A 27,733-nucleotide genomic window follows, 5' to 3' on the forward strand; every position below is an offset into this window, starting at 1 on the left:
TTTAAAAAAATGTATTTCTGTGTCTATTCAAAATTAATGATTCAAATTTATCACTTGGTAAAATATGACTAAGTCATACTGTAATAAAGTTAATACTTTCCCCAAATTATCAAAAGCAGTAATAGAGAAGCACAGTCCACTAGAAGTTGCTGTACTGATGGAAATACTCTACATCTATACTGATAAAGACGGTAGCCACCCATCTCATACAGCTACTGAGCACTTGAAATGGGGCATGTGTGAATGAGAACATATACTTTAACTTTTATTTAATATTAATTTAATACCTATAAGGCTAGTGAACATCACAGGGTTAGAACTATGGGACAAATATTCCATGAAGCAGTAGAAAACATTCAAATTGAAACAAATACTAGATATTATAAAAGAAACTTTTTCAATAAAGATACCATTTTAAATATTGAGATATTTCTTCAAGTAAGAATTAAAACTTCAAATTTACTTAAATGAGTAGTTATGCTATTTAAAGGTAATTGAAATAGACAGCAAAGTAAAGCATACTGATGTATTTTTCTTTTGGAACCTAGGTATACAATATTGGATTAATTATATTCTTGTTTCATATCACACTCTTAGCATTTGCTCATGCCTGGTTCCTATTATATTATATTATGTTATATTATATCATCATATTATATATTCACTCATTCATTTATAATAGTGTAGAAAAAAGCTAGCTACCCACCATGATCCACATAAACTCTAGGATTTTGACGATAACGTTTATCAACTATATGGTCCTTCCTCATATCCTCTCCCCACTAGAACCTCCCTGCATAGCAATACTTAATAAGAAAATGTAATTCAGATATTTTGAATAACCCAGATGCTCTACTCAAGGCCACCAGAGAAAGCTTTCCATTTTTCAAGGGCTTAAGAATTTTTATGCACCCTTCATAAAAGCATGTGAGCAAAGCAAGAAATACTATAGAAGAATGTAGTCTAAAGTTTCTTGCTTCCTGGATTTATAGTCACAAGGTCTTTAGAAATTCCACAGTATACAAATGGAAAACAGCAGAATCTGAAATCCTAGAACTTTTAGTTATACAAAGAATATTCACTAGGCCATCATCACTTTGTCCCCTGTGGTATTAACTCCACATCCCAAATATACCATTAATTCAAAAGAATTTACTATCTTTTATGGTTTCTTTTATAAAGACATAAGATCCATGTGTGTATATTCATGCAAGGTCATATAACCTAGAACACATGCATATAGTGGGTGTTTATACACTCTTAATTAACAATATTGATAAGATACCTGTCCTGGTTTGGCATTTTCACACACAGCTGTCTCATATGGCACAGATATTTCTGGAGGAAATTCATTGACATCTAGGACATTAATTAATATGTTGACTCTGCTGGTTAATAATGGGTTACCTGTTAAAAACATAAAAGCAGAAAAGATGATTACAAAATCTGATCAGTTATTGCTCTTATAGTAAACAGCAATAACATTTTTAAAAATCAGCATTCATATGGAATCCAAATGACCTTTTCTTTACGGGAAGCTGAGGCACTGTGCCAAACATAAATGATGAAAAGATGGATTTAAAAGCAGGCAATGCTATATTTAAAACAGATAACCAACAAGGACCTACTGTATAGCACAGGGACCTCTGCTCAATATTCTGTAATAATCTAAATGGGAAAAAAATTTGAAAAAGAATAGATACATGTATATGTATAACTGAATCACTTGACTGTACACCTGAAACTAACACAACATTGTTAATCAGATATACTCCAGTAAAAACTAATTTTTTAAATTATAAATAAAAGATGAATGCTGGCGCTATCAATGTCACGCTGTCAGAGCACCGGCTTTGCACTATACCAGTATTTATCCCTGAAAATCAACACCAAAGTTAAGGTCAAACATTTAGCTGGTATTTCATCACAAGTGTAGCCATCATACCAGGGTTAGTTCACAGGATCAATCTTCACTAATAGTGATATTTTTCACTGGATAAAACATATGTTTTTCCATGTTGTGTCTATAATTTTATTGGGTAGTATCATCTACATATTTAAATAACTCTCAAAATGATTCCTCCAAAAAAGGATGATAAACTCCAAGAATGAAGGAGAGATTGCTTTGCATAGACGAAAATTAAAATAAATTTAAGGAAGTAGAAGTAAGAGATAGATTGTGGAAAACTAAGATGCACCCTGAAATTACTTGCTTGTGATAAGAAAGGAAAGAATAAACAACCTTTCCTTCTTGAAATATCAAAAAAATTAGTTTGAAAAGTTATCTCTGCCAAAATTCCATCACAATTTTTAGCCCCAGCCTGTGATATATTACCGACCTCTCTGTCATTTGCTGAAGAAGACCAGAAATAATTAAACTAATAAGGCATAACATAATGCACATCTTTCAACTTATTTATTTTACCTAATGAAGTTATACAGATGGATAAAGTGCCCCAAATTGTCAAAGGATCTTGTCCAAAGTCACACATCTAGAGGGATGGGGAGTTAATATTCAAACCCAGGACTATGGAAATCCAAATATTATGTTCATTCCACCAGACCTTTTTAAATGATTGGTTATTGTGTTAGATTCTTCATCTGCAGTGCCACTGAACATTCATAATGTTAGGATTCTTATAGATCTCTATCTGGATGCTTTTAAAGAATGAATACAAATCTCACCACATGACTGATTCTGACAAGCCTACAATATTCTGCTGTGCTAAAATTTATCTAAAAAAATAAAATGCACCATCAGCCGTAGCTTAAGAAATGTTCACATATTCATATATGACACAGTGAAATCCAACATTGTGTACCAGTATAGGCACAGATAACATAAAGGGAAGAGAAATGGTATATTTTGTAATATGGGTTGTGTTTATAGAAGGTGTATTGGTAATCTTGGAGAAGGATGCAAAAAATATCTATTTATTCAAAAATTAATATTGGTTACATGGCACTATCTTATCTGGTAGAAAAGGTTTGGTTCAGTTTTCACAAGTTATTTAATCTTTCTTCAACTCGTGATATTAATAGGTGCTAATTCATAAGTTTTTTAGTTTGTTGTATTAAATGAGTATTCTACAGAATGTTAGATTGGTTTTGGTAAATTATCATTACTCTTATCACCAACTGTAATTTGTGGAGATGATCTAGCTCATTTTCTGTTATTGATATTAAGTACTCATATATCATAAAATACAGATAAAATCAACAATTTGGTTAAATTTGGTTCATTTTCCTAAACAAACTATAAATTCTCAAAAACTACAGCAAAATCAATGCCTAATACTTCATAATACTTATAATGTACCCATATTCTAAGACACATTTCACAGGTAAGCTCATTTAGGTTTCACAGGCAACTCTAATATAAAGACCATTATTATCCCTTACTGTATATGGAACTCTGAAGAACGGAGGGGGAATGTAACTCTTCCAAAAATTCCAAGTTAAAAGTGGTAAGATGGGTTTTGAATCCAAGTGTTCTAGTTTCAAGTCCATGCTCTTAAACTCTATTATATATTAACCTATTCAACTTCTGTACAATGTACAAATCAGCCTCTACTTCCTATTTTACTTGGTACATAATTTACAAGTCCCAAGGACATATGAAGAAGAAAGTGTTTTTTTTCCCCTCAGGATTATAGTTTTATTTTAAGTTAGTGTGAGGATGGGGCAAGACTTCTCTCAAAATTATGTTTATAGTACAGATTTAATTTTATAATGTATAAATATGTTATTAATTCAAGCTTATTTTTACCCTTGAAAAATTCCCTTTTGGTAGTTTTAAATATTTATCCTCCTGCAATATAGATTTGAACATCTGTCCCAATGAGTACTATGGCTCAAAATATGATCAGTATTGTAACATCTTATTATTAAAAGTGTTTCTCAAAGGTGTGCTTTTGGTATTTTAGCTAAGACAAATATTTTGTTGTGTGAGATTTTCCTGTGCACTGTAGGATTTGTAGAAATACTGAATTTTAAATGTCACTAGTCATCACTGTGGAAATTACAAAGTAAATGCCCAAACAAGAATAGAGGAAAAACTATAATAACAACAAAGACAAGTTATTCATACTGTTGAAAATGAGTGATGGGTTTATAGGTTTCATTATATAATTCTCTCTTCTACTGCATATTTGTAAAACTTTTTCTAGTTAAATATTTAAAAATGTCACCTTATATTTGTAAATCTGTCTGGGTACATAGTAACATTTCTGTTTGAGAACTACTATACTCAAGCGAGCATTGATCTTTTCACAAAGTAATATATTTATTAGAGTAATATATATATGTTTTCATTTATAATTCATTAAATTATGTGAAAAATTAATGACTTATTTCCTTTCTGACTCATCTAATCTTTGAAAGAGCAATGACGAAATTTGTTTAAACTTGATTTGGCATGAGCATTATTATCTGAATCTTTGCCAAATTAGAAACTAGTTATCATTGAATACTTAGAAAGTAAATTCAATTATGAACTTTGAAATATTAAATAACCAAAATCTTACACAATTAATTGCTGTGTTCTTAGTAGTCAAGCCATTTAAACTCCAATTATCACTGACCCATGTTGCTTATATTGAATAACTAGCTTATTAATAATTTTGGGCTCAGATAAATAATCGATAACTAATTCTATTTTTGTCCCTCATGGCTTCAAGAATGTTTTGTTAGATCTTCTTTCTTTATCCTTGGTGATATCTCAATCAGATCCCATAACTTTTTGAGTCAATTTGAGTTAGAACTGCCTTATTAGTAGTATTTTAAAGCATGGCTTAAAATAAGAAAATAAAAAAAATTAAGGTCAAATTATGAAAATCAATAATAAAGGAGTAGTGAAATACATATTATAAAATAATATTATAAATTTATGTCAAAAATTTAGTTGACATAGATGAACTGGACAAATTCCTAGGAAGACATAAATTGTCATACTGACCCCAAAATTAAAGAGAAAATCTTAATAGACCTAAAACAAGTGGAAAAAATTAAGCTGTAATTAAAAATTTCCCCATCAAGAAAAAGTCATGCCTTCATGCTTCACTGAGAAAGTCTATCAACTACTTATAGACCACATGATATCAATTCTTTGCAAACCCTTTCAGAAAATAGAGGAGAAAACACCAGCTTATTCGTTGTTTCTTAATGCCAAAAGTCAATTTAAAACATCAGAAAAAAACCAAAGCATGAGGCTTCCCTGGTGGCGCAGTGGTTGAGAATCTGCCTGCTAATGCAGGGGACACGGGTTCAAGCCCTGGTCTGGGAAGATCCCACATGCCGCGGAGCAACTAGGCCCGTGAGCCACAGCTACTGAGCCTGCACATCTGGAGCCTGTGCTCCGCAACAAGAGAGGCAGCAATAGTGAGAGGCCTGCACACCACGATGAAGAGTGGCCCCTGCTTGCCACAACTAGAGAAAGCCCTTGCACAGAAACGAAGACCCAACACAGCAAAAATTAATTAATAATTAAAAAAAAAATCCAAAGCATGGATTAATATCACTCATGAACACAGGTACAAAAATTCCTTAACAAAATATTAGCAAGTTGATGCCAGAAGCTTATTAGAAAACTAATGTATAATGACCAAATAGCATTTATCCTATGGATGAAAGGTTAGTTTAACATCTAATAATAGTCAATGTGATATATCATATTAACAGAAGAAAGAACAAAAAAATCACATAGCCATCTCAATAGACTCAGCATTAGCATTTGAAAAAATTTATCCATTCATGATTTTATAAAAAATTCTCAACAAATAATGAATAGAAGGCAACATCTTCAACCTGACATAGTCCATCTATAAGAAAACCATAGCCAGTATCATACTCAGTGGTAAAAGGCTAAATATTTTCTCTTTAATATTGAGCACATGGCAAAAATGTCTGCTCTGACCACATATTGACCATTGCACTAAAGGGTTTATCCAGTGCAAACAAATAAAAATAAAAATTTAAAAAGTATTCAGATTGAAAAGAAAAAGTATTTTTTATCAAAAAATGACAAGACCCTGTATGGAGGAAACCCTAAAGAATCCACAAAACACTTATAGATCAAATCAAGTATATTAAGGCTGTGGGATAAGACAGCAATATAAAAAAAGGCCATTTTATACCTAATATACTAGCAAAGAAGAAACTGACATAGAACTGAGAAAAATTCAATTCACAATAGAATCAAAGATAATAAAATATTTAGGAATAAATTTAGCAAAATAAAGGTAGGACTTATAAACTGAAATTCACAAATCATAGCTGAGAGAAATAAAATGGATTGCTGATGGAAAGGATCACTGGCAGAAATATAGAGTTGTATAGTCATTTTGGAAAATACATTGGAATTTTCTTTAAACCTTAAACATGAACTTATAAGCCAACAACTCCACTCCTAGGTCTCTCCCCAAGAGAATGAAATGAATGTCCACAAAAAGCCTGTATATGTGAATATGTGCATGGAAATATTATGCATATAGTCCCAAACTGGGAACAATTCTAATGTCTATCTTTTGGTGAATAGATAAACCATGGCATATCCATACAATAAAATTCTTCAACAATAAAAAGGAACAAAACAGTGATACGCGCTACAACAACATGACTGAACCTCAATTATATTATGCTTCATTGATAAGAAAAGAAGACTGGCATCACTCCTTACTTGGAGTTTAATTAGCTGCAGAAAGTAAAATGTTTCAGTGCCTTTGGGTTTCTGAAGTACAAGAGCTTTCTGAAGATTCCAGCCCCCAGCTGTCAAGTCTTCCAGACTTCCTGGGGCAGATATTAAGATGAATTCTTTTAGAATTCCTGACCCAGAGCTTCCCTGGTGGCACAGTAGTTAAGAATCTGCCTGCCAACGCAGGGGACATGGGTTTGAGACTTGGTCCGGGAAGATCCCACATGTTGGGGAGCAACTAAGCCTGTGTGCCACAACTACTGAGCCTGCACTCTAGAGCCTGCAAGCCACAACTACTGAGCCCGTGTGCCACAACTACTGAAGCCCGCATGCCCTAGAGCCCGTGCTCCGCAACAAGAGAAGCCACTACAATGAGAAGCCTGTGCACCGCCATGAAGAGTAGCCCCCACTCACCACAACTAGAGAAAGCCCGCGTGCAGCAACAAAGACCCAACGCAGCCAGAAATAAATAAAAATAAAATAAATAAATTTATTTTTTTAAAAAAAAGAATTCCTGACCCAGAGAAACTCCATTGTAATTTGTTATGCAGCAATAGATTAAAAACCCCTAGTGATAAGAAATACTAAAATATATATTAAAAGGAAAGAAGGGTTCTAACTATGGGGCTGCAGCTGCAATGGGCTCCTCGGGGCACATTGGCCGTTGTGCCAGGAACAGCATTCATTTCCAGGGGCCACGCAGGAACTTTGCCCCAGGGGTCTGCTGCTGGGGGTGGAACTCCCACTTGGTTCCAGGTCTGCCCTTCCAGCAAGGCTTCTGCTTCCAAGGAGACTGAGGCAGCTATCAGCTCCCACAGTCCCCAGGCCTCCTGGAATGGCATCACCACCCTTTGGAACCACATGTCACCCTGTCCTGACTCGCAGGGGCTCTGAGCCCACCTACCTGCCCTCTGTGGCTGTGGGTTGGGAATGGGTTGGGGTCTTCTGGGACACGGAGACTGGCCTGGGGGGACTGACTAACAAGTCCCAGGAGGTTGCTGGCAGTTTCTGGAGCTCCCTTTCCCCATCATCGGCAGATGGAGATCACAGCTACTCCCAGGAGTCTCAGCCTAAGTCAGCCCCTGCCTGGGAGCTCCTGGCCCCACTTCAAAGCCTGAACCTTGGACAGCCAGTCGTTGCCGGTGGCATCTGCATGGACAAGGTGTGGTCAAGCCAGAGGCCGCGTGGGTCTTCGATATCCTGCTCCCCTGCACACAGGCCCACTGCCTGGGGTGCTGGTGCCTTAGCAGAAGGGCTGACAGGTCTTCCCTCTGGACTTCATTAAGCCTGTTCCAGCGTCCAGTCCATTCCAGCTACATCATGCCCAACATACACCGGGTGAGCACAGAGGCTGAGAAGAAGCAACTTACCAGGAACTCCAAGGCCCAAATCAGCAGGATGGGATGCCGATAAAGCTACTCACAATTTATTCATTAACTATGTACATATCTATGTGTTCCAGAGAGTATGATAAACCATAGGCATCAATGAGGTATAAGATAAAGTCCCTGATACTAAGAAGTTCACATCTGAGAGGATCCCTATACAAATAGATGAAATACAATATAGTCTATGAGGTCAATAAAATAACATTTTCAATGTAAAAATGTTTCTTATTTTTAAATTCCAATTTTGATATGTGATGTTAAAATTTTCTGTACATATCTAAAATATAATTTTTATCCAAATTTCAACCATTAGGTGAAAAGCTCATCAAGTGGTTTTAATTTCTGGAGAAAAATCAGATACTAATTAAGGGAAAAAAAAGCCTGACATTGTTTTGTATGTGATTTTGATAGAGCAATTTTACCGGTTTAAACTACTCCCAAATAGTTTGATTATGGTAGTATACCCATAAGCAGTTGAAAGTTTAAAATAAAATATAAACTATAACAACAAACTTGGATTCTATTATATTGACACATCATATAATAGTGAGAAAAATGGTATCATTTCTAAATTAAGTCCATGACTATAGTGGTGTTAATGATTATATTTCCATGTATACAACACATTGAAGGCTTTATAAAATGGTTGAATATTTATAACTGCTTCTTTCTTCAAAGTATGTGTTACTTTTCTGCATTATAAGTACTAGTAAATTGTTGCCAATACTAGTATAAATCAAAGATACCTTTCTTTGAGAATACAAAATATTGATAGTTTCATATAGTTACTCAGGGAAAAAAAAGGGAAATATTAAATAGTACATAAACTACCTAGACTCATACATGCAAAGTAACATATTCATGAAGTGTAAGAGAAAGGCAATTATTTGAGAAAAAATAGGAAAAAATAATGTCTTCAATCCATAATTGAAACCAATGGTTTTATTTAGTCCTCAGAAGTCAACTTCGCTCTCTATGTACATGTCTTCATAGTAACATTAAGCTGTTTTATTTCCACAAATCCATGTTAATATTTAGAGAATTTAGCACACTGGTTCCAACATCAGTATCCATTAGATGACCTAAGTATCTTGTTTAAAATGGAGATTTCTTGGCAATAATCCCAGAAATTCTGATTCAGTATGTCTTGAATGGGGTCCAGGAATACTGTCCCAGGTGATTCTGATTCAGGTAACAATTAAGAAGTTGAAGAACAGTAGTAAAAAAGAAAGGGCCAACCTGCATGCCTATTCTCAAATGTGCATATGACTTACAGTGCCCTTTTGAAAAAAGACTGGCCAAATTAGAAAGAAATGTCTGCGGCTCAAACACTGCAGAGAATCCAGACTCACTCTTGTCTCTTGATCCTGATGAGGTTAACCTCAGTCACCCAGATGGATACAATGTAACCCAGCCAGTGCTGGTTTACAGGAATGCAGGTCCCTTGCATAACTACCTTCCAGACTCACCAGATGGGGAAAGTTGGAGAAGTGATATATGTCTCTTTGGACATATGTTGAGCTAGGGACATATAGTAGAAACAGCAGAAATGAGGATGGGCTCAAAAACCCACTTAAAAAACTTTGTAATTTCTCCATGTGGTATTTAAGGCTCTGTTTGATAAGGCCTCAGGCTTCCTTTCTTTTCTTTCTTTCTTAAAAATGGAGATATAATTGACATACAACATTATATTAATTTAGGTGTACAACACAATGATCTGATATTTGTATCGATCTTGAAATGGTTGCCTGAAGCAGGGGTGCGAGGTGTGCAAAAAGTAAATGTGATCAAAGTGTACAGACTTCCAGTTATAAAATATAATAAGTCCTAGGGATGTACTATACAGTATGGTGACTGTACCTAACAATACTGTATTCTATATGAGAATAGAGAGGAGATCTCAGGCTCCCTTTCTGAATGCATTTTCTTTAGCCTTCTCTACTCATTCTGGGCACCAATTGCACCACCTTACTTGTAATTTCTCATCTAGACATGAGCTTTAATACCTCTCTGCCTTTGCTTAAGATGTTTCCTCAACCTAGAATACCCTCCTTTCCTCCTTTTCAGTATCTTCTTCATCTTTTAAAGACTCAGCTCAAATGATAATTCCTGTGTGACATACTATGCTTATGTCTTCAAAAATAATTATTTTAATTATTTTTTCTCTTACAGCACTTTGCATTTTGGTTGCATACTTATGAATTCAAACAGATTGTTGTCTTTTTCACAAAATTTTCAGGCCTAGTAGTTAAGTAATATGGTCTCTAAACTTTCTTCACTTTTTGAAAGACTTGTCTAGTTGTCAAGAAACACATCAGGTAGGCAACTTTCTCAAATGGCTCCCAAGAATCCCCACTTCCTGATACCCACATGAGTTACCTCCATGTAATTCTTTGCCCTTAAGTGTGGTCTGGATCTAGTGACTTGCTTCTACTAAACAGAATGGGGGATCAGCGATGCCGCTGATGTCAGAAACGACATCTTAACACTTTTGCAGGGGAGCAGAACTCTACTTCAACAGGATAAATCCAGGGAGTCATCTGACTCCTGCAACTCCTTCTTCTTCCCGTCTTTTTTCTCTGCTGATGCCAAGGCTGAAGCAGCAGCAAGAGCTGCAGATCTGCCCCGTGGACATGGGCACGCTGGCCAGATGGCTGATACCCTGAGCAGTGACTGATATCTTCAGGGTTTTTTCCTTTCAGCTCACAGGTGACCTTGCTGAGTCAGGCTGTCATCCACCTCCTTGATGCCCACACTGTCCAGGATCTTCTTTATGTCTTTGGCAAAGGCATTGCCACTAAGGGCAGCCAGCAGGGAGGAGGCCATATAGTGTCGGTAGGCAAAAATCTTTCCATATACAGGGAAATTATCAAAAAGGATCCTTCACAATAAAATCATTAGGAACTCTTGTAGCTTGAGTCTTATCTAGTAATTAACACTTATTGGATAGAGATAGCAATCTACCTACCTACAACCCTGGTACACACGTAATATTGCACACATATTTCCCTATTCTCATACTTTGAGTCTGTATTTTATTTCTAAAATGCAAATGCACTATAGATTTCTAATAGGTAAGCAGTCCAACGAGCTTAAATGTAGGTGGATAGATAGATAGATAGATAGATAGATGCCAAGGCTAACAATAATTTCAGCTTAATTATATGTACAATGCAAATGTACATAAAAATTTTACTATAGTTTACTTTAATTATCTATGTATGTAAAAATCACCTTGACTAATTTTACTATTAACTTATTTAAAAATGAAGCCTAAGGAGGTGAATATGTGTCCCTGTGAAATTGTGTTTTGGAGTGTGAGTCCTGGGCTCCTGTCTTAGCTTGGTCATCATTTGCTGTGTGACACATGGAAATAAATCTTAGCCTCTATTTCTTCACTCTTACAATGTGGACAGTAATAAATTGAGTGAATGTATATAAAGCTACTATAACAGTTTGGTTTACTAATTTATAATATTATCACTTACAATTATTATAGAAACATTAGGTACTTTCTTCTCATTTGGTCTGAGAACACCATTTCATGGCTAACTATTTGGCACACAGGCAGAAGAAACCCTTTAAAAAATTCTACCAAAAAACCTATTTATTTTTGTTTAAATCCTTCATTACTTAATGACCACAGTTTGGTCAATATAAACCTTTTGCAACTTTCCCTTGGAGGCTATATGAGAGTGCACTTAAGTCTGAAGTCCCTGGAATTCAGCATAATTTGCATAGTTATAACTAACTAAAATAATTTTGGGGGTCAGATTCTATTCCTAAACTGTCCTTAAGAACAGACTTCAGTCTTAGTTTTAACCCACAACCATTAACACTTTTCATGTAAATAATGTTCTATACAATTTATAAAAAATTAGATGAAGTTATGTTGAGCTTAAATTATAGACAATAATCTCAGTTTGATTTTCTGTATATATGAAGATGATACTACATACATTATGTTGAAGTAAAAAGAAGCTAAAGCAAAGTAGCTCTAATGTTACATAACCTTAAAAGTTACTCAACAATTTAATCCTAACTCATAATGGTATACTTACACATAACATTTTCCCCAAATATAGCATGCAGTAAGTCTACCACTGATTTTTGAACTCTTTCACAATAGAAACAATCTATTGTCATCTGGATAATTAAAATGACCAAGAAAAGAAGAATTGTCTTTGGTATCATCCATTTATTTTATAATTATATAAAAGTTCTAAGGCTTTAATGTAGTTATCTTTGTCTAATGATATGTGTTATAGTAACACCAAAACAAAAAAGAAATTAGAAACATTTGCCTATTGGAAGTTTCTGATAATTTGAATGAAGTGATTTTGGGGGGCTTGCGTTTTTTTAATTCTCAAGACTAGTATAAAAACAGCAAAGCAATAATGCATAAAAGAATTATTAGTAGTCTAATAAAACTATTTGGACCTTGGACTATAGCAACACTGATTAATGACTGCTTTTTAATTAATTGGAAGTTGTTCAATCATTGTACCATTTCATTTCACCTGAGAGTTTTTATAGAAGGGTCAGGGCCAAAACATTTGATAGTTCAATCTGCAGTAAGGTACACTTAAACAATTATGTTCCACTTGGCAGGGCAAGTGTGGGCTATTTATTTCTCAGTCATTCACCATAATGAGAGTTTCCTGCTGAGGCTGGTTAATTTGATCATTGAAAGCAGCCTTATGTATTAAAATATAAATAAAGTTTACTTTCAAACTCTGTGAACTGAAACAAAATAAGACCCACAATAATCTATTCTTATTGCAGAATCTTTAATTACCATGTGATATATACTTAGCCTCTTTCTTTTTCATGGAGGTGTATAGTGTTCGTCCTACCAGACTTCCTTGAGGGTTCTAAATTCCACACAGTAGTCTTTGAATAGACAGTGGAATAGACGAGGGGTAGATATCTTAGAAATATTAGCTTGGCAGCCCTTTTACATTGTGTGTATGTATGGATTATGAGTCTAAGTCTCAGTTCTGCATATGTCCAAGTGAGAGCCAACATAACTTATGAGAATCCACACAACGGGATATCCTAATTTGGATTTAGGTAAAAACTACATCCAGCAGGTCAGAGAGGAGCCAGCATGTGCCCTCATTATATTAATAATTAACAAAATACAGTTTTCTAAGTTTGAAAAATCTAAGCTTTTAAGGATCAATGACACTTGCTTGCACTGTATGAATGCATACCCCTCTGCCATTTTCCAAATGTTTGAAGCTCAGGCTCTGACTGCAGGTAGCAGACCTGCTATGATGGGTGCCCTCACACCATGGTGATGGTTTTGGTAGCTATAGTAGCTGCTGGGGAGAAAAAGACCTTTTAGAGTTACAGTACAGAGTGAATAACTAGCTGCAGACTTTCATCTTGAGTTAAGATACTGGACCTAATACTCCTCCTTCTAAAAATATGCACGTTTTGCATGTGCATTAATAGAAAGAGTAGGTCGCACAAGATAGTTTTCTAATGAAAAATATTCTATTATGGACAATACATTTTTGATAAATAGAAATTTTTTGAATAGTCTACCTCTGGTCAGTTATCACTTACTATATCCAAGTTAATTGAGAGTGACTATAATATAGTCGATAGAGGTCTTATAACCCATAACTTAGACATCTCATTTTTACTCTATTTGTCAAAGATCTTAGAATACTAAAGTTTATTTTCTAACTATATTATAGTTAAGCTTTCCTCAGTGTTATGGATGAAGGAAATAATTCAGAGTTGAAATAACCGAAAGCATGAAAAGAATGATGAATAACATATGTAACTGTGATACGGGAGAGAAGAAAGATGCCTAGCATGAAAGGAAACTTCAGGAAAACAAGTTAAAGAAAACTGGGGGACTGGCATTTGGTTCTGCTCTCCTGATAGAATGTCTTCTCAGGCAGCTGACTGTATGATCAGCTCTCAGAACCTAACAGAACAAGGAGGGCAGATTTGAAAGGAGACAGCATGACAGAGAAAGCATATGGTAGAGGAGCAGGCTGTAATGTACCTGTTCAGCATGACCAGGGTATATGAATTTCCTCAGGGTCTAGTGGACAAAACAGAAAGCTGGAGTTGAGAACTCATGCTATTAATTCATCCAAGAAAGCCGTCTGCTACACACGGGGACCTGGAATTAAGAAGCTGTAAGTTCTACCACTGGGTGCCCATATCAAGTTCATGGGCAAATGGGATGCTCAGAGACCCCAATACCAAATAACTCAAAAATCACATGAAGAGAGTATGTGGGCAGTCCATTTAGCCAGTCAATTTTAATCCTAGAAGCAGTGGCAACCAGGGGAGCACTCTCTGGGGGGCAGATAAGAGAGATTTATGTGATTTATGTGATTTATGTTGCAGTAACATGGATGGACCTAGAGATTATCAAATTAAGTAAACGAAGTCAGAGAGAGAAAGACAAATATGAGATATCGCTTATACGTGGGATCTAAAAAAATTATACAAATGAACTTATTTCCAAGACAAAAATAGACTCACAGACATAGAAAACAAACTTATGGTTACCAAAGGGGAAAGACGGTGAAGGGATAAATTAGGAGTTTAGGATTAAAATATACATGCTACTATACATAAAATAGATAACCAACAAGGACCTACTGTATAGCACAGGGAATTATACTCAACATCTTGTAATAACCTACAATGGAAGAGAATGTAAAAAAAGAATATATATGTATATATATATATATATTTATACATATACATGTATAATTGAATCATTTTGCTGTACATCTTAAATGATCACAACATTGCAAATCAACTATATTTCAAAAAAAAAATCTTTAAAAGAGAGATTTATGCATTTTACTTCTCTCTCTCTCCTTTCTACCCCAGCTGGAGAATCTTTACGTCCATTACCAAGGAATCAAAGTTCCAACTTATGGTGTCATTGAGTTCTTCAGTTATCTATTGTTGTACAACAATACATGACCACAAAAATATAGTTGCTTGAGATAATTACAATTTTAGTATTTCTCCCAATTTTGTGCATCAGAATCTGGGCAAGATTTGGCTGAGTATATATTCCATTTCACATGGTAATGATGGAGGTTACATTGTGGTATTCAGCTAGCAAGCAGCCTGGCTAGAGGTTGCAAGATGGTTTTACTTACATATCCAGCGCTCTGGCAGGTATGGTTAGAAGGCTGAGCTGAGCTGGGATTGTCAACCTGACCACAACATGTGACATGGCAGCCTCAGAGCAGTAGTCTTCTAACATAACAGAAAAGTAGTCCAACAAACAAGACAGAAGCTGCATGTTCTTTTATGCTAAATTTACCTTTAATAATCAGAATAATGTAAAAGTGATGAAATCAGCTAAAGGCATCATTAAGGCCCGGGAATAGGGTGTCTGATTATGCATGTTTGGAAGCAGTTTTTGAAGATTAACAAAATTGTTTCCCGTTTACACCCACTGAGTTGAGACGGACCAAAAACCCCTCAACAGAAATGTTCACAGTTAGCTTCTCCCTGCACTGAAAGGTGACATTAGCTCTCAGAGTACTTGTACCAGAGGCACGAAAGAAAATAGGAGGAAAACAAAATGAAAGATACTCAGAAGGGATTTCCTCAAATCTTTCAAGAGAACCTAAGCAGAAGGACTGGTACGATGCACTTCTGTTACAGACAACTATGTTGATAGCCAAGGTCTCCACTCCCACCCTCATCTGTTACCTTTGGAAGTTGTGATAATATCCTGAATTGTCCAGCCAAAGACATAAGACCTATAATCACTCTCAGTCTAAAGGATCACTTCTGGACCAAGCAGAAACCAACACAAGGAGTAATTCCTAACAATCCTATAGATTCTGAGTGAAGAATTGCACTTGAAGAATTGCACTTAAAACTCTTGTATATTTCACAATGATGTTCATAACAAAATACATTTTAATGAAAGGAGAGAGAGAGAAGAGGGGTGAATTTAAAAATTCTCTCTTCAATTTCAGAAAATATTTCAGAAAAGATGATTTCATGTGATGGTTATTTCCTCCTGCCTGGTCTGTGAAGCTCTCAATAATATATACAGGGATGAAGACGTGGAAAGACGGAACTCCGGTGGATTTTTGAGGTTACAGGGTGGAAAAGGATGAGATCTCACATGAAATGCACTGCTAGATATTCATCCAGTCCTGCAAACAGGGCTCACTGGCAGCTGTCACAATTTTTCTGAACTTATGCTATGAGGAAAAGGAGCCGGTTTCTGAGTTTCCCCAAGAGACCACTTGGCTGTCAGTCCGAAAATGAAAACGCCTCAGCAGGGATTCATTTAAGAGTGTGAAATCCAAAGAAGTGCAGTATAACATTGATTCCGTCCATGCCATACTTACTAACTTTACTCGCAATTATGGAGAAATTATACTGCGCGGTGCTTTCTCTGTCTAGTAATTCACTAGTAGAGATGGTTCCTTCAGTTGCATCTATTGTAAAGTAGCTGTCCCCATCACTCTTCCAATCTATGAAGTACCTGTATATAAAAAAGAGTAGATGCAAATGTGCAATGATTACACATTAATCATGATGGCAGTCAGGCTAACTTGACACAGTTCCTTATTTTTCTTCCTGCAGCTATTACCTACCTTGCAATAAAGAAGAGTATAAATGACAGCTTCTTCATCACAAAGTCAGTATGCTCAAGGGGAAACTGGAAATAATGAAAGATTTAGTACTCCTGCTGTTCGTATTATTTTAGGGCCTTGACACCTTGAAAGCTCAGCAGAGACTAAAATTCTAAAGCTGACCATTGATTTCCTTAACCTGCTGAATATTAAAACTTTTTCAAGCAGTAAAATATTCCTTAATGGTGACTGTGGGAAGAGCTGGGGGTGGGAGAGGCATCTGGAAATAGCTACAAAGAACTGAGGTCAGAACACAGGTAGAGTCTTCATTTCCATGGACAGAAAAAAAAAAAAAAAACATGTTAGGGAAACTAAGGGGAAAATTTTTAACTGACAATGGGATAATTGTACAGAAATATTTCCCTCAAACACATATAAAAGGGCCATGGTTGTTTTATTACTCTAAATATCAGGACAACTTTCTTAAAAAAAAAAAAACCAAAAAACAGTGACCTTGGCTAATAATGTCTCTTTATCTTCTGTATTAGCCAACCTTCTTGATAGTAACAGATGTTACCTTCTTTATGTGAAGCGGCTGGACTATGAAATGCAAGAAAGTGAATAAAAGACATATTGCATTTGTATAAACCTTTATGTAACTGGATATATAGAGTGATATATGTAAAATTATTTTCAAACATATTTTCAATCATCATATTAATGGACATTTTGAAATCTTTCCACGTGCCAGGTATTGTTCTATATATTTATATATGTTAACAAATTCCCAGAACGACCCTAAAAAATGAGTATTACTAATCTCCCCATTTTACATATGAGTAAAAAAAACATATGCTGAAGTTCACAAAGTTAGAAAGTTTTAGAGCTGATATTTGAACGAGGTCATCAATGTTTTCCATATAATTATTATAAGATAGTCTTACCAATTTTAAATGGATCATTTTTAAGTGGAAAAGGGCTCTGCTAATCAAAAGACTGAATGCACAATATGTTTATCACCATTTTTCTGGCCGGGGAATCAAGGTGAAGTCCTTACAAACAGTGGCTGAAACAGATGACATCATAGTAGTCAGCACATCTAAATCCCCAGGCAGTCACAAAAAGTTAGTTAAGATATGTGTTTCAAAATTGCAAGTTATAATTTTGACAAACTGGTTACCTAAAACTGGGGCAGTTTGCATATCATTTTGGCGCTAGATCAAAACTAGTTTGCTTTATAGGTGACATTTATAACTTGTCAATATTTGTTAGTAACTGATAAGATCAGAGTATGAACCAAGGTTTTCATCTGCCTTTGATATTTCTGTTGTTGATTTATGATAATGCATGCCTTATGAGTTCAATGTAACATGCTATCTCATAGAAATGCTCTCAAAAATTATAAATGAACTTAAGGTACATTTAAAACTCAAGGAGTACCAGATACAAGGAGCTTAATTCTCTCTATTGCCTGATGTCCTTTTCTGAACAAAAAAGCATCTTCTCACAATACCCCTTTTCAGCACCATTATTCAACTTGAGCACATGCCTAATTTAAGAAGCAAATTGTTACTGAACCTCCTTCGTGACTATAGCATTTCTAAAGAATTGTTGGTGTAGACTAATGATGGTTGGTGTTTAATTGTAGAATTCACTAAATATTTGTGGAGTGCCCACTGTGCACTGGACATTGTACTAGGGTTGAAACACATAAAAAGTGGTAAAGTAAGATGCCCACTAATAAAGAGTCTAGTTGGGGAAACACATATAAACAGATGATTTTTATGCCTGGTAGAAAGAAAGAAAAGACACTACAGGAGTGCAAAGAAAAGATGCCTGGTTCAACAGGTATTGATTCAGGCAAACCTTCCTGCACACGGTGTGTGGCTGACATTAGAAGGCTATAAAGGAATTATTCACGAGAAGAGAGAGGCAGACAAAGTGAGGAGAGGAGGAAAGGTATTTCAGGAAGCTGCAACAGCAGTAGCAAAACCATAGAGTTTGTGTGGGAAAATATAAGCTGTTGGGAAATACGGGAAAATATCTGAAAGGCACAATAACATGAAAAAAGATAAGTGATTTAGGTCAAGGAGGGTCTCGTAAATTCTATTAAGGAGGTGGGACATGATCTTGTGAGTAATGAACACTTCGAAACGTATAATTAGGGTATGGGTTAAGAGTTCATCACTTTTAGGGCACAGGGTGGATGTATTTGAAGGGGACAAGGCTGTTAGCATTTCCTGTAGACCAGAATCTTGCCAAGAGACAAAGATAAGAGGCTGGAAAGATATTTGATTCAATGGGTTGTGAGTAGTTGAAATAACTAGGGCTATGCAGGCTGAAGGAAAGAAGACATAAAACATGCTAGCCGCCTTTAATTTGATCAGGACACTCATGTGAAGGAGGTGTTAGATTTACTTGTTATGTTTCAGTGGGATACAGATAGGACAGGAAAATGGAATCTATAGAAATTAAGATTTTGGATAAGTATATCAAAGACTTTTGCGGTACGCGGGCCTCTCACTGTTGTGGCCTCTCCCGTTGCGGAGCACAGGCTCCGGACGCGCAGGCTCAACGGCCATGGCTCACGGGCCCAGCTGCTCCGCGGCATGTGGGATCTTCCCGGACCGGGGCATGAACCCGCGTCCCCTGCATCGGCAGGCGGACTCCCAACCACTGCGCCACCAGGGAAGCCCCTATCAAAGACTTTTTGATGTCAGAGTTGCACAGGGTCATAACGGGTTTCCTCAGAAAACCATAAAGCTCCAGGACTACTCAAATATTGACGTCGAAATAGTTGGTGCAGATGTGGTGGAACAAATTTGAGCGTGATTGGAGAGTCTGAATGTACCTTGCAATGCTGAGATTCTGTAACTATTTTCCATATAGAATGAAATCTATTTCTCTTACTTTGCATGGAACATACTTTCTAATGATTGTTTCCTATTAGCACTCTGTTCTAACCTTAACAAATATATCCTACTCTGAGCTCTGCAATAAAGCCTCACTTTTCAAATATATGCTTACTTTTTTCCTAAGCCTTATTTTTAATAATAGCTTCATTCACATACTATACAATTTCCCAATTTAAAATGAACAATTCAATCATTTTCATATATTCAAGTTGTGCAGTAGGTGGTAGGTTTTAAAACATTTTAAACTTATTAGTTCAAAACTTTTTCATTTAATTCATTAATTGGGATAAGCTCCAATTTTCCAGAAATTTCACTTCTATAGGATAAAAATTGTGATGGTGCAAGGTTTCTGATTTCTCCTCTGCTACTTTCTTTTTCATTAAGTGTATATTTTCTAGTGGAATGTTAATTCTTTTAATAATGTTACACAATATTTTTGAGTTATTTTCTTATTATCTGCTCTAGATGTTACCATATGCAGCTTAACTTAGATTCAAATTTATATTAACTTAATTCTAATAAAATATAGAAATGTTACTCCTAGGTAGCCATGTGCTATTATATATCTATACATGTATGTAATACATATATTGTTATCTATAGTACACTGATACAGTAAAAAATACAATAAAACATTGTTACTTAGTACTTTTATTATTTTATGTCTCTTAAAACTGAAAAAAATAAAGGAAAATATTTTGGGAAGAGCTAAAGTTCTCCAATCCTACGGGCTCTCTTACCCTGGGAAATTCTCTGCATCACTGCTGCCGGCAGTGGATGGAGGAATGATGGTCTTCTCATTTTGACTCTATGGGAGTGCAAAAAGCAACATGAGGCCCATATTATCAGACTGCCTGCCGTAGGGCCTGTGCCCTGTGAGTGATGTGGAGTGAGTGGAGGAAACAAACTGCCAATCTCAACCACACTCACCAGGAATTTCGCTTCTGGAAACTCAGAGTTGGAGAAGATGAGAAACGCTGGCATCCTGCCCCTCCTGGTAAGATACTGTATCCCATGATTGAGAGCTGAGGAGAGAGGAGCCATGTTTTCTCAGCCATTCCATGCAGAGTCCAGAGAGAAATCTCTATCAGGCTGAGCTGGGAGATGGGAGTGGAAGGGAAGAAACAGGTCTGGGGTCAAGTGCCACAGTCTCTTGATGTTCTTATCGTGTTTTAATAGATCTTCTTGAATAAATGTTTCTTCATTTGCTATATGCTCTTAGGAAATTTTCCAGAGACCATATATGATTGTAATTTTTAAAAAATAATTTTCACCATTTATGCTGTTTAACTGGGAGCATGTCTGCAGAGCTCCTCATGCTGCCATTCCTTAAGTAGAAACTCCACCAGTTTTTGGAATTCCTTTCTTCTTTTCTCATTTACTCCAATTAAACTGCATGATATTATTTAAAGCTCTTCTACACGTATTTGCATTGTTGCAAATCTCTGCAATGAATAGGTCCTTTTCTGATGCTCATAGCACTCAATTGTTTTGCAGATTTTGGCAAACATAAGACAGATTATATACATTTTGTGCCTGTGATTGTCTTTCTTACTCAAGGCCCTTTAAATTACTTGAGGTTACTTTATTCATCTATGTGTTGCCAAGGACCTGGGACATTATTTGCACGTTATAGCATCTGGAACTTAAACACTACATTGAATCAATGCACAGATCCTATTCTTATTACCTATATAATAGTTAAATATTTCTACTTCAACCCTATTTAGGGTTTTAGGAATGTCTTATTTAGGACAACAAAACCTTTCTGGTTTGCAGAGGACTTTCTCAGTACTAGTGCTGAATATCCTGAGATCCAAAAAACTCCTTGGTCCCAGTAAAAACTGTGACAATAGATCACCTTACTTCTAGTTAATTCTTACAGCATATTTTACAGTTTAGAAAGCTGAGTCAAACAGAATCTGTGCACAATGAATCATTACACACCCACAGTTCATTTTAAATTTAGGTCTATCTGGTAATGTGTTTAAAAATTCAAGAACTTACTTATTGCATACATAAAATAATGTGCCTATCTCTGTTTTATCTTTCTATCAACCAAAATCCAATATCTTAGAAGGTGAGTAAGCAAATTTCATTTATTTAGTCATTTCAGTCTAACACTGACATAGAGTTTGCATTCCATAAATCAACCACCACTGAGAGGCAAAGAAATAGATATAGAATTAAGAACATGAACTTTCTGGAGAAAGAACTAGGGTGATATACCGGTTCCTTCACTTACCTTGTGCAGTTAAGTTAGGAATCTCATTCCCTAATGTCTGTTCTCCTTGTCTTCTGTAAAATTTGGGAAAATAATACCTACCTAGCAATATAAAAGTAAGTGTGGTATACCCAAAATGAGATAAGATATATGTACCTAGGTATGGAATCATTCATGTGGGGTGTGTACATGTATGTATGTGTGTGTATATATCCTTTCCTCCCTCTCTCTTTCCACATTATGGATTATTTTGTATTATTTTTCAATTAAAAAAGAAAACTCTTCCTATCACACAAATGTGTGCTTTGTTCTAGAACAAAGTTGTGACATATGTAGCCTTCAAATTTAAAACACCTGAACTACGAAGCCCCCCAACCCCAAATACCTGAAGTACAATCCATGGGCACAATAGCCAGGCCTTATTTCTTACAATGCTGCTTTGGTTCTCATTCACTATTTTCTGGTGTCTAGTTTTTATCTCCATCACCTTGTGATGTTTGATACCCCTTCCTCTGGATGTTATCCTCTTAGAAAGCTTACTGCCTTCTTAGCTGAACATTTTCTACTCAGTAAAAACGTCTTCAGCATCTTCCCATAGCCGGTGAGGCTCTTAACACTAGGTCCTGGCATTTTCCTAAGGTCCTACCTTTGTGTAACTGGCTGATCCCTGTGCCTGACTGAATGATAAACATTAGACAATAGCCATATTCTACTGTGGTATTTTGCCCACTATAGCAATTAGGAGACATAGATAGGATGTGGCCATCAATGAACTGACAATGAAAACACTCCTAAATTTCCTGGATATTTTCAGAGAAGACATGACCCGGTTATAAAGTGTCTAGATCAGTTTCAGGAGAATCACCGTCCCAGAGTTAGCCATCATTGGTTTACTTTGGGTTTGCTACAATCCACATTCAATCTAAGGGTAGACTGATATCTTAATTGCAACTAATCACATAACCAAGCACGACCCTATGAGGATTTCCCAAGATAGACTCCCACCCATGTCCTCCAGCTGCCTTTTGTCTGTAGAAACACTTTACTCAAAGAATAAATTTAATTAGAGAAGTGAGAAAATACAGAAAGAAAGGAAAACAGTCAAACAAGACAAAATAATGATAATACTTTGGCCATTAAACAAAGTCAAGGATCTTCTGAGCCATGTCCTTTAAGCTGTTTTGCAGATACTGAAACCCCCAGCAGGTAGAAGAAAGGAACTGCATGCTGCCCACAAGCACGGAGACCCCAGACTGGTTGGAACCAGAGGGTTGATGATGCTGACTCGCAATTACCTCACTACCAACCAATCAGAAAAACGTCCAAGAGCTAATCACACACCCTGCAACCCCATTCCCTCACCCTGTCTTTAAAAACCTTTCCTGAAAGCCTTCCGGGAGTTTGGGTCTTTTAAGCACTCGTTGCCCTGTACTCCTTGCTTGGCTCCCTGCAATAAAGCTATTCTTTTCTACTTCACCCAAAAATCTGTCTTGGAGATTCAATTTGGTGCTGGTGTACGGAGGCCGGGTTTCAGCAAAAATCACAATATAATATAAACTGTCTAATTTGGCCCAACTCCCCAGTTTAAATGAGTATAACTTTTAGGTACATACTGTGTTTGAGTCATGTTATACTTACTTGGTGAGTAGATGAAATTCAAATTAAAAAAGATGCTTAGGATAGATATATGATACAAATCTATAGTTCATAAAAAGTATGCACAGTGACTGTTGATAAGAAACTTGTTTTAACAATTCAATGGAAATCAAAAATTAATGCATTAACTTAATCTGTGCAGACCACTCGACAGAGAACAATTTTATTATTTTTCTGAAAATGAGTTTTCAGAAATGCCTTAAAGTTTTGTTCTCTTCATTAGGTAAACACTCCCCTTAAAATTGTTTCTTTTAATTTGCCTAATAGCTTTCTCACAGTTAATGGAAAAGCTAACTTTGACCCTGTCCCAATTCTCAAACACATTTTGTAAAATAGTACTTGATGATACAGAGTACTTTAAAAATATTACAAAAAAATAAAAATAAAAAATAAAAAAATAAAAGTATTACATCTCATTTTTAAAGCAATAATAATGTTAAGAGTAATGACTCAGGTCAAGGTAGGAAATACTTTGTCTAGGTACTAATAATAGATCAAAATCTCTTTACTCTTCACTCTTTGCTAGTGTTTGTTTTTTAAATTTTTTTTTGGTCTGGTGGCAGATAACTAAATGAAAGTAAATTCAGTTCAATTTATTTCTATAAACACTTTACTAAGAATTTAAGCCACATACAACACTTAGATTGTAATTGCTTCATCAACATCGCAATTAAATTGTTTTCTGAGAAATCCTAATATGTTTCTCTCAAACTTCCTTAAATAGTAGTTGCTAATTTCCTACTAGTTCCTTTCAGTTTTGTTTTTTCCTAACCCTCCTCCTCATTCTTATTTTCCTCATCACAGATTACATCTTAGTTTAGATAGCTCCGTCGTTTGGTTTAAATGTTTGATGAGAAGTTAAACACTAGATCAAATTATTAAATTAATAAAGGCAGAACTATTCTGTCCTTAAATTCTATTTGGAAGCATGTGATACGAATAAAATAGCTCTCTAAAGAAAAAGAAATACACTATATTCTACATATTATTAAAATCATAATTGCTATACTTTTCCTCAAAGTTGCTTATGCTTTCCTCATTCTGGGAGTCTTTTTTTAGTTATTTTTTAATAGTCATATGTGGTCTGCTGACTGTGTATGATCTTACGTTTCTAGATGTTAACCCTCGTCTGCTCCCAAAGCTTTACACCTGGCCTTTGGTTTATTTTTCAGAGACCTCAAAGCAGCTTCCTCTAATGGAAAGAAAATAAAGTTTAAGCAAATAATGATTAAATATGGGCTCTGCACAGGGAGATCAGCTCAGTGCTTTGTGAAAACCTAGAGGGGTGGGACAGGGAGGGTGGGAGGGAGGGAGAGGCAAGAGGGAAGAGATATGCGGACATATGTATATGTATAACTGATTTACTTTGTTATAAAGCAGAAAATGACACACCATCGTAAAGCAATTATATTCTAATAACGATGTTATATATATATATATATATATATATATATATATATATAATGGGCTCTGCACTTAAGAGCTTAGATAGCAAGCATGTCATGGCAGTTTTCTCATTATTAAAAATATGGACAATAATACCTGGGTAAATAAGTAAAGAATGTGATTATGCCTTTGCTCAAGGTCTTCCCATGAAGCCTTGCCAAATTCTTGTAGGAAGCATTTATTGCCTCCTTATTACAAAATTCTATATTCTTACTTCTTTCATCTTATTTAGCTATTTCAATTTGTATTAACAGTCTTTCTCAAATGAGAAGAGCAAAATAATTGTATTTTGTTTTCATGATTATACAGAGAGTTTCTTTAGAGTAGGATTGAATTTATTGTTCTATCCATAATATCTTGTACTTGCCTGTATGCATTTAATTATTTTATAAGGACATCTAACTTTTCCTCTTAATAATGACCTGATCACACTCACACATGGAAATATTTGTTTTATATATTTTGAGTATTTAGACATATTTATTCTGAAGTCTTTTTATATAGCTTTATCACAACTGTTCCCTTGAACTGAATCAAATGCCTGTCATTCCTAATCAAGTTGGATTTATTTACTGTCACTGGAGGCCACGGCCAAATGTCTCTGAAGAAAGATGCCATTTTAACTAGAGTCATTTACCATTTGATACCCAAATATGGACACCATATTTGAAAGAAAACTTTTATTTACTGTTTTGTTTTGGTTTTTCTTTTTCTGGTAACTGATTTTTCATTTTCTCCTGTGATTATCTACTCTTTAGCTCATTTTTCTCTGAAAATTACTCACATTCTCTTATTAAATAATATGGGGCAGCTTATAAACTGGATCCTGATTCTTACAATATTTTCCATGGAGAAGGATTTATATCTATTTATTACATATTTAAAGTAACTAATCTTTAAAAAATCAAAATAATTTTAAAATTTCAAACAACTGTGAGAAAAGGGCTATTCTCTAAGAGCATGTATATAAATTATAGAGAGAAGGGAAACAGCTATGAAATTTGCACTTACATAGAGCACTCAGCACTTTGAGAGAAAGCAAAGAAACTTAACCTCTAGCAGGTAAAATGTAAACCCAAAACATTTAAGTCAGTAATAAAGATCACAGACTTGGACATTCCTTCATTCTTAGGAGCTATGTGAAGCATAACAAGATAGCCTCAAAAACTGTTCACCATCCTAATATCTGGACACGCAGCCACTGTATCATTAGAATACTATAAAATATCTTAAAATAAAAGCAAATTCATCATTGGCTACCAAGATCCAATCCTCATAAAAATTAGAGCTGTAGATCTGTATCACAAATCCACTGGATTTTGTCAATAAATTCTTAGTTATGTCTAAATCTTATAAGGACTTTGTAGTTGTCTAGAAAAATGAAAGGTAATAAGTAATAAGATTTTTTTCCATATGTACAAAAAATGTCAACAAAAGAATGGTACATTTTGTTTCTATTTTTCCAGCCTGAACAATGTCAATTTTCTCATAGTTGAATTAAACATTTTTCAGATTTAAAGTTATTGTAAGGTTTAAACCAGGGAAACCTATGTAAGTGTATAGAATTCTTGCAGGTATATAATAAGGCCCATAGTTACCATATCTTAAAGAATCAAATATTGTACATTTTTTACTGACTTGTTTTGAATTTCTATTTTGTTTTAGAAGCTACTAAAAACTATGAAATTTATTTGTATTTTCAACAATCCTAGAATTACAAAGCAACTCAAAAACCCAGATATATATTTAGATTAACCTTTAGCAGTAGAGCAATTAGTATTTTGACCTTTAGAATCTGGCTGCTTATGTTCAAATTATTTTTCCATCTTTACTGAAGACATGATTGGGTCTTCCTGGGCCTCAGTTGATACCACTGTAAAATAATAGCTGTGATGTTTAAAGAACTGTGACCAAAGGGCTCAGCCCAAAGACACATACAAATAAGTTATTACAATGTCACTATATGTTGTTAGTTAATTGCCACTGAAGCAAACAAGAGTAAACTTGTTCATCTTGGTACATGTTCCTTGCAATAGCTCCTCTTATGTTGATCATCAATGAATACATCATTCGAAGGGGAAAACAAAATAAGTTTATTCACAAAGGAATTTCTCATTCTTCACAATTAAGTTAAATTCTCCATCAACAACTTCTCAAATGAGTTACTCTTAAACATTCAGTTGGTATAAATGTACAGGGAATGCTCTTTTCTCCAGTGCAAACAAAATAAGCAGAGTATACTAGTAAAAGTACTTCCTTTCTTTAATATTGTTCAACTGCAAATACAATCTCATTGTAAGAAGGAGATTCTGATGGATGAATAATTTGATAAGCACCTGTAGGAAGCTTACATATCGTCAATTGTTTCACTGGAAGTGGCTTCTGCTGAGTTTCTGGGCAATGGTTAAGCAGGAAGATTAAGGAGAGATTACAGATATGCAAATCAAGTCATTGATATTAAACAACTCAGAACTAGCATTAAAAAAAATCTGAAAATGAGGTTTACCAAATCTCAACTCTTTTCTTTACCTTTGTGCCACAATTCTATTCCCTCCAATTAAAATAGTTTCTCATCCTCTATTTCATCTCCTTCATCTTAGACTTTTAAGAATGTATATTTTGGAGAAAAGTCCTTTACCAGATGTGTCTCTTGCAAATATTCGCAATGTGAATGCTAACTGAAAGAGATAAGATAAGCAGTACTCAAAAAGGATTAACAATTTTATCTTAATACCTATATAACCTTATGGGTAAAATGTTTTTTCCCAATTGCTATCAGAACTTTCAGTATTTTTTTTAAGAGAACAAGCCATAAGGGGCTT

At 35.2% G+C, this 27,733-nt stretch overlaps 1 protein-coding gene across 2 annotated transcripts in view; it reads right to left on the reverse strand.

Annotated features, from left to right (window-relative positions):
* The window catches only part of CDH12 (cadherin 12), a 282,182-nt gene that overhangs the window by 10,719 nt on the left and 243,730 nt on the right, over positions 1-27,733 (reverse strand). For both annotated transcript variants that reach the window (XM_082652021.1, XM_082652020.1), the window contains 2 exons: positions 16,443-16,579; positions 1,286-1,407 (listed from right to left, as the gene is read on the reverse strand). In XM_082652021.1, coding sequence (XP_082508147.1) covers positions 1,286-1,407; positions 16,443-16,579 — 259 coding nt within the window. The remainder of the gene's footprint in view (positions 1-1,285; positions 1,408-16,442; positions 16,580-27,733) is intronic.

This window comes from Grampus griseus (genome assembly GCF_964374135.1).
Source record: "Grampus griseus genome assembly, chromosome: 3".
Lineage (NCBI taxonomy): Eukaryota > Metazoa > Chordata > Mammalia > Artiodactyla > Delphinidae > Grampus > Grampus griseus.